This window comes from Pteropus medius, unplaced genomic scaffold (assembly GCF_902729225.1).
Source record: "Pteropus medius unplaced genomic scaffold, Ma_sr-lr_union100, whole genome shotgun sequence".
Lineage (NCBI taxonomy): Eukaryota > Metazoa > Chordata > Mammalia > Chiroptera > Pteropodidae > Pteropus > Pteropus medius.
This window is the reverse complement of record NW_024352785.1, coordinates 10085825-10095025: the sequence shown is the minus strand read 5'-3', so window position 1 is coordinate 10095025 and position 9201 is coordinate 10085825. Positions and strand designations below refer to the sequence as shown.

The following is a 9201-nucleotide window of genomic DNA, read 5'->3' as shown; positions in this document are numbered from 1 at the left end:
TTTTTTTTGCCTTTTACAGTTGACATCTTGCTAAAGGCTGTAGGAGACACCCCTATAATGAAAACAAAGAAGTGGGCTGTAGAGCGAACCCGAACTATCCAAGGACTCATTGACTTCATCAAAAAGTTTCTTAAACTTGTGGCCTCAGAACAGTTGGTATGAAACCAATGGTGAATATTTCCCTACAAAAATTAACAATAGCTCCTAGGCAACAATGAATAACTGTTATATATAGAAATGTATATGGAGCCACACATGTTACTTCAGTAACATTTTATTTCTTTTGTTGGTGGAATTTCTGTACTTTATTGAAGGATTCTCTGTGGAACCCTGAAAGTAAATGAATTTTAGAGTTCTTTTATAATGTGAACTGATTTTTTGACCTACTGTATTGGTTGTTTTCCTCAAAAAGTCACTGATACAGAAAGATATATTATAGAACATTAATACAGAAAGTTTGGGGTTTTAAAATTTGTTTTGATATTGTTGCTTCTTTCCCATTCTTCTTGAGGTAGGCAATATATCTTTGCCATATGTTGTGGAAGAATTACAATATATACTTATTTCATATTATAGTACATGTTAAGCACTTTATGGTGGCAGTTGTAAGGATTAATATTTTAAATGCCACCGGTTTTTAACTTGGTATTTAACAACAGAAATTTAAGTATCTACATGTATTTGGATTGTCATTGCAAGTTATGTTAATATATCATACACTATTATCTACAGATCATAATCTTGATCAATATTAATACTGATCTGAGAGTTTAGCTGTAAGTGGTTCTCACTAAGAGAACGTAAGTGCAAGAATAAGTACAAGATAGGTCAGTCACTAGAAGTTTTTGAGGTAAGAATAGCATAGAGCCAGAGATTCCTCCAAAAGTAGTTGTTTAGGAAAAGTGTTGGGAATATTCGACTTTTGCAGGTGACCATCTCCCTTTGTGATCAATCAGAGTGAGAAAAGCATGGGTTTTATGAGGGCCGTACAGAATTTAATTAAGTGGCGAAAGATGGGCAAGAAGATCATAGTGTCATCCACTTGCTTATGGTAGCTAAAACCTCAGGAGCAGAGGACCTTTCCAAGAGGTCAAGTCTAAGTGGAAAAGTCAGAGGAATGAGGACTTATACTTGAGAGAAATGAGCAGAAGCTATGTCTCTACTAAAGGTGCTTCATGAAGAGTTAGAGAAGTGGAAATCCAGGGGAGTACCAAGTAATTAAAGCATTAATTTATAGGTAGAAGAAAAGATGAAATGGTGCTATGTTCTATGTTAATGTTAGAGTCTTATCATTTTGTATTGCCTATATCCAGTAATCTGAAAGAACTTGATTAATATCAACATTTGTTTGGTTGAACCATGTAAAATTGTCATTAGTCAACCATTTTAAACTATAAAAACAGCAATTGCATATGGTTCAACCTTTAACAAAAGTGTCGATTAAATCTAATACAATGTTATTGAAAATAAAAATAACATTGCTAAAGACAATAAAAGCATGCCAGAAAAATGTGCTTACAAGACAGGTCAGTAGCTATAACTTATTACTTCAAAACAAACTAAAAGATTAAGAACGTGATACAGGACATGAAAGAACAACATAAATCAGCATTAATAAAACAAATGAAGTGACAGGGCTCAGGAAAAGAATTATAAATAATATTTCAGAAATGAAGACTAAACTAGAAGGAACAAGAGCAAACAAACAGATAATGCCTTAAAAAATAGAAGGCAAAAAAAGAATTTTTAAAATAAAAAAGAAATGAAAGGTAAAAGATTTGAGAAAAAGTGACAAATACTGAATGTAAACAAAAGAGGGTGAACATATGAGTAATAGGAGCCCTTGAAGAAAGCAAAAGAACAAAACAAATATTTAAAACTATAATTCAAGGGAAATTTCTTTAAAAAAATTTGAAACTACATATTGAAAAAATATACCAAGTACCTGAGAATAACAAGCATCAAAACACATTCTGTTAAAATTATTGGACTTGAAATAAAAAGAAAAAAATCTTTTGTATATCTAAGGAAAAAAAGAGGACCTGACTTAGAAATAAAATTAGATTATCATCAAACTTGACAGCAAAGATACAAGGAAAGAACGTGTGAGATAAGGATTTTATATACAACAACTGACTTTTAATCAGGGCACAAGCAGCAGTGTACAAGAACTCAGAGAATAGTATTCCCATGAACCCTTCCTGAAGAATCTAAGAAAGAGCTTTATAACATCCAAAATAGCTAGAGGGACATCAACATAAAGACTGATGATTTAAAAACAAATCATTATTCTTTAAAGTTAAAATAATTTTATCTTCCCAAGTTCTAGCATTTAACAAAAGATTGCGTTTTGAAAATTTTACTTCTGTGGAATTTTAAACTAGCTGAATTACCTTTTTTTAATAATTAAAGTCGCCTCCAGTTGCCAACTCCTATTAAAAATCATATTGAGTTCCTGTAGTTCTCTACTACATTTACTCTTCTGTCCCCTCAACACTCAAACCATCTTTTCTTTTGCCTACAAAGTCCTAATTACTACCCTCCTCAGCTGGTTAAATGCCATTTATTTCTCAGGTATCTTCCAGGAGGTTTTCCCCGACCTTTTTGCTAGGCTAAACTATTACCACATCTCTGTATACTATATACCTTGTCAGATGCACTTTTCTCATCTGTATTCTTATCTATGTGTCTACCTCTCCAGTAGATTGAAAAGTCATTGTGTGGGTCTATCATATTAATCTTCATAGTTCCTTGTGTAATTCCTACCACATAAGACACTCAGTGAATGTTTACTGAAATAAACTGTCATCGAGAGCCCTTCTAATTTAAAATTCCAAAAGAGAAAAATCTATGTTTACTCATAGATAAACTCTAAGAGCTAAAAAATGATTGTATGTATATTACAGAAATTCACATTTCAATGCACACTGATCTCTGTTAGGTTTCTAAATTTTTATATTAGACTATTAACCTTAACCATGAATTGATATTTACGCATGAGATATTTTTAAATAATAATTATAACTAATGTCTACTGAGTACATATACTAGGCACTGATACTGTCTCATTTTATTTTTCCTAGCAGCCCCAAGAAACACAGGTACTATTATTTTCCATATTTACAAATAAAGAAACAGGCTGAAAAAAGTTATGTGTATTTAGAGCCAGAATTCAAACCTAGATCTGTCTCAGTAGAGCCCTTATTCTTGATTACCACATTGTATTGCCTAAAGGAGAAATGTAAGCAGTACTTATTCTTGTTATAGTTGGTGAGCCAAATAGTGTCTATCAACCAATTATTGTTGGGTTTTAAAGACTATGTTAAACCTGAGAAATTTTAGTCTTAGAATTTGACTATAGACAAAGGAAAATTGAATATGTTACCTGAAAATAATGTTTTGTTTTCTAAAAAGAGAATTATTAAAAGTTACTTCGACACTGTAACCTTTTGTTTCAGTATCTTCAGGAACTTTTTAAGTTTAGGTTTTCTCCACTATCCAAAAGTAGAGCATTCCTATGAAACCTTTCCTAAGCCAAAATGGCATAAAACAAAAAAGTAGTTACATTACTTTATTATGGAAAATTTTTTAGCATTCATAGACCCCCTAAAAATTACTTACCAAAACATACTAAATATGCCTAATTATATAGTTTTATGCTAAGCATAACAGCCTTCAGAGCTCTCTTGGGCTTTCTGATACCTTAGGACACATCTTGCTAATGAATGCAGAAAATAAGAGCACAAATACAGACACAGTTCAGAGGTATGGTGGTGTGATGCTGAGATACTGAGTGTAGTTCCCAGAGAAGGAGCTTGGCAGGGCCACTCTCAACTCCTGGGGTATGTGCTGCTTCTATCATGGCTCACTGCAAAACATACACTGGAAATTATTTTCTCTTCACCTTTCTTCGTAAAAGCGAGAATCCTCTTCGAATTCTTTCAATTAGTGAAAACAGGTACTAATGTAGGTTTTTTGTAATACGAACTTTCAAAAAGCAGAAGATACCTGTACTAGAAATGTTTTAGTAAAAATGAACTAAACTGAAACATTGAACAATGAATCCTTCAAAAAACAAGACTGTAAGGACATCAGGTTTCAATTATGTTACATTTTTTTTTTCTATCTTATTTGGCTACAAGAGATTTTATAGTAGTGGCATCCAGCCTGGAGCGCAGTACCTTTAAGAGTTTTCAAGGGTAGTAAAGGTCAAAACAGATCCAGCCATGTATGTCATTTACCCAAGAAAAATACACAGACTATCTCAAATATTAGATTTCTTGATTTTAAGCTGTGCATGTGAAACTTTGTTAGGAAAAATTTTGTCTTTAATGGGAAAATTTTAATTTAATTTCTTGAATAAACCTTCAAAAGCTATATGTAAAAACAATATTTAAAAGTTGTTTAGTTATAATAAGTTGGGGACCACAGTCCTCAGACCAAATATTCTCTTTCTTTTTCCAGAAGAAGACATGATATTCATAAAGATCTAATTAGTAGTTGACAAATTTATGAGAATTAGAAAAAGGAGTTTAGGGAAGCTTTCTTCAGTTCTGAAGACAAAGAATTTGAAATAGCTGGCTGAATGGAACTCAGAAAAAATGCAAATTAATCAGGATACCATTAATAGTCATGTTTTTTTTTTCTTTCTTGCAGTTTATTTATGTAAATCAGTCCTTTGCTCCTTCTCCCGACCAGGAAGTTGGAACTCTCTATGAGGTAGAACATTACTGCTTTATTTTCTTAATGGAATATGTACATCTATGAATAGTATGATTAATTCACATTTTTATTTTAAGAGATTATTAATTCACATCATTAAGAGATGCCATTCTGAATTGCCCATCAGGAAAAAGGAGATTACTTTCTTGTTTTCTGTTATATCTCTTAATACCTTGAACATAGCTGGATCTCAATAAATTATACAGTGATTAAAGAATTAATGAATAATACAAACAGAAGATGACTTTGAAGTATACCCGGAAAGCAAGGTCTCCTTTTTTACCTAATTAGTTTCTTCTGATTACATTGTTTATGTAATCAGTAATCCAGATTTGCCTCCAAGAAATTTAAAAGGAAGACTACATAAGAATTTCTTTATTTAAAAAAATAAAGAAGAATTTCTTTATTCAACATTCCTATAGTTTCATGACAGTAATCATTATGGTATATACACTAGCACCACTACTAGAAAACAGTATATGCATTATAGTGAGAGATATTGAGAAAAGACTAAAATATCTAAGTACATCTACAGATGTTTAAAGGACAGGTTTTATTAGACATTTATGATTACTGCTATATGTCTGATAGCAATTTGCATCTCCTGAACGAAATAGCTTTATAGATAACTTACACATACATGTATGAGGATATTTATGCTACATAACATTTTTTCTTTCACCTAAGAATAACAAAAGTTTATTTCCTTTTTTTTTTTGTAGTGTTTTGGCAGTGATGGCAAACTGGTCCTACATTACTGCAAATCTCAGGCATGGGGATGAACTACAGAGAAAAAGATATTGATAACTTAAAATGAGTCTTCACAAAGGAAACAGCTCTGAAAAGTTTTGATACTTGTGGCACAAGACTTGTGGATATGACCTACTCAGCATGTTATCTACTATGACCCATGTTTATGCATTTAAAAAATCCGTAGAGTAGATGACTCAAAAATGTGATTAGCATTAATAGAGAAATCGTCATAAAAGATTGACATTAGCGTATACCCATTACTATAATTTACTCCAGGGTATAGAAAAGGAGACTGATTGTACAAAGCTTTATTACCAATTCTCAAAATAACTGAAATTGTTTACTTTTTAGAATCAGCGCTTTGCTGATTTTTTTTTTCCCACTGTAAAAGTCAGTTTAGTTTACTAAAGGATTCTTTTTGTGCTTATTCAGTGAAGTTCAGTTTGTTTGAAATATGAGATATGCCTGTTTTCATTTACATTTGTACCTACTGTGTAACCTTATGAAACAAAATGTCATTGACCTGCTGGCTTTATACCTTAAATAGTCCAGTAGAGGGCAGCCCAGCCAGCAGAAAGAGGCAGTTTGGTTTTACATCTTTGCCAAATGATAATGGAGGAAAAAAGCAGTTCCTGCTAATTTCTAGCAAACCTCTATCTGTGAGAGCATATATGTGGACACACTGGAAGACTGCTTTAAAGAATATGCATGGTTTAGATTTAATTATTTTATTGAAAAACAAGAAATTTTACAAATTTTGGACAAATGAGTCATTTGATGTTTCTTGAGTCCCAATGGTTATAGCTGTGATGTTAGTTTGTCTTATTTTTAGTGTCCAAAGCACTCAAGTAAATGTGGCAACATCTCTGAGTTTTTTGTGATGCATTTTCAACTTGAAAATGCTCCAAGAATAATTGAAGAATAGCCCCAAATTTTGTGTATTTCGTGCCATGACTAAAAGTACCATTTTTACTAATGCTATTAGACTGATAGTTGCTTGAAGTGAGATTTAACTTTTTTTCTTCATTCTGTATTATATTTGTAATGCAGCATTAAAAAAAAAACATTCCAATAAATTGAATGGAATGTTCAAACAGGATCTAAGGTGTGTATAAGAATAATAAGTGTTTATTTTCAGAAGTAATGGGAATGGTATGATTTAGTCAAAGGACTTTGAACTACACTTATGTCCCTTAATCCCAGAATGTACTTTATGGTTAATGATCTGCCATACATTAGCATTAGGGGATACTAAGGAACAATTCTGTTTACGGTAATGAAATCACTGTTCAGATTTCATTTTTTGTCCAAGAATGAACTCATAAGACCCCTTATACCAATGTTCCTGTATAATTAATACAGCTAGTAGTTAGCATTGGAATAATACAGGTTGAACTGTGCAAATTTATCTTGTAAGAGTAGGTAAGAAATTTGTCTATATGTTGAAAACTGGAAAGTGTAATTTCAAGTCAAATCGTTTCGATATGGAAAAGATCTGTTCTCTAGCTTTGTCCATTCAGTTTACTGAAGGATGTGAATATATTTATATGTGTATTTAACAGATAGTAAAAATGTGTTTTATATTTGCCACTAAGGTTTCAGTGATAAGAATATTTACTACCTCAATAATCAAAACTACTTGAGTTTGAATTTGTGACATTTTAATTCTTTTTTGATATAAAGAACTTACTAGTTTATTAAATTCAAGGTTAGTGAAATATGTATACCTTACTTATTTTTTTCCTAATAACCTTGAAGAATATATAGGGCTTTCAAACCATATTTATAATATTATCTCTTATTCCTTATTCAAATAATCATTCTATGCTAACTTTGCAACATTTACTTGTAAGCGTGGATCCCATTAGTTATTGGGTGACTGGAACCTAAACACAATTCACAAATATTTTTGCAGATGTCTGGTTTAAACTGTTAATTGTAATTGAACTTGGGGGCGGGAAACAACTCTCTCAGTTTATATTTTGTTTTCCATGTTTATGAGAAAATCAATGTCAATAATGTCATGCTTTATCTTAACTGTGCAAAGATGACCCACAGCACACAGAGTATATATAAGAATATTGTGCTTCCATCTTTGAAGGTATCTATGCCAAGGACTTCATAATGAGTTCCTCATATTTAGGGTATAAGGTAAGCTAATAATGTTTATCTGTAATCAAGATTGGATACTTCCTGGAATCTGATTTTCTAGAAGTTTTAACACTGAAGGGACCTTAAATATCGTCTAATCAGATTAGAAAACTGAAAAAGAAGTGCAGACTTCGCCTTCAATATATAGAAGAGGTCCCCAACCCCTGGGCCACAGACCAGTACTAGTCAGTGGCCTGTTAGGAACTGGGGCCGCACAGTAGGCAAGCAAGTGAAGTTTCATCTGTCTGCAGCCGCTCCCCAGCTGCTAGCAACACCACCTCGGCTCTACCACAGATCATCAAGCATTAGCATGAGTTTCTGGTGCCACAATGTTGGGGACGACTGATAGCATTAGTCAACTGGTTTAGTTGTATGTAACCCAAAGTGGGAAAGTCTGTGGTGTTCAAGTGGTATGAAAATGAAATTCACCTTTCATGAAGCTTCTTCTGGCACCAGGGAAGTCAGCTACAGACCACATCATGGAAGGAAAAGTATTCGGAAAGCAATTCATGTTTAGTCTAACAAGTAGTATTTCCCTACATTATTCAGCCCACACTGTATTATTCACTCTTTCCTGAAAGTGCCTTGTTTTTTCTGTTTCTTACATCTGCTCATATAGTTCTCTTCTGGAAGTGTACTTACTTTCACCACTTCAAATCTTACCTCTGCTAAATTTAGATCTTAACCCTTAAAGCTTGTCTGAATCAATCATGGAAGAGATACTCTCTCCCTCATAAGAATACTTATGGTGTACTACCACTATTATAGCACTATTGCATAGTACCTTACAAGCACTGTGTTCAACACCTTTCATGATTGTAATGTCCCTGCATATAGATCATTTTTTGGTTTATTTGGTACCTGCACACATTTAGTACATTTCCTTACACTTACGTATTGAGTAAATGAAGTGTGGCTTTCAGTACATTATTTAACTTTGAAAAGCAGCAATAAAGGAAATTTGTGTATAGTAGTCTTACCCCCTTATCTCTGGAGGATATGTTCCAAGACCTCTAGTGGATGCCTGAAACCATGGATGGTACTGAAACATGTAGATCAGCGGTCCCCAACCTTTTTGGCATCAGGGACTAGTGCTCCTATGAGAATCTAATGCGTGATCTGGTGTGGAACTTAGGTGGTGATGCTGGCACTGGAGAGATGAAGCTTCTCTGGCCCATGTTCACCACCTGCTGTGCGACCTGGTTCCAACAGGCAGCTGCTGGTACTGGTCTGCAGCCCAGAGATAGGGGACCCCTGCTATAGATGGTATGTTTTTCCCTATACATACATACCTATGGTAAAGTTGAATATATAAATTAGATACAGTAAGCAATTTAACAATAATAGAGTAGAACAATTATAACAATATATTGTAATAAAAGTTATGTGAATGTTGCCTCAAAAATATACTCTCACCCCTGTGAGATTATATAATACTTGATGATACAGCTTCCAATATCAAACTAAAGGCTGAAGCCCTTACATTGTCCTACAAGGTCTTGTGTGATTGACAGTGCTCCTTTGCACACCCTGCCACCCACATTAATGTCCATCTGTATTGTTATTCAAAAACTA

General features: G+C 33.2%; 1 protein-coding gene across 2 annotated transcripts in view; it reads left to right on the top strand.

Moving 5' to 3' along the window:
• Positions 1–7193, top strand: part of ATG12 (autophagy related 12) — an 11024-nt gene extending 3831 nt beyond the window's left edge. The window contains exons 2-4 of one of the 2 annotated variants that reach the window (XM_039848494.1): positions 20–156; positions 4657–4719; positions 5445–7193. In XM_039848494.1, coding sequence (XP_039704428.1) covers positions 20–156; positions 4657–4719; positions 5445–5504 — 260 coding nt within the window. In that variant the 3' untranslated portion in view covers positions 5505–7193. The remainder of the gene's footprint in view (positions 1–19; positions 157–4656; positions 4720–5444) is intronic. The other variant, XM_039848495.1, reaches the window with a different exon arrangement.
• The last annotated feature ends 2008 nt before the right edge of the window (positions 7194–9201 follow it).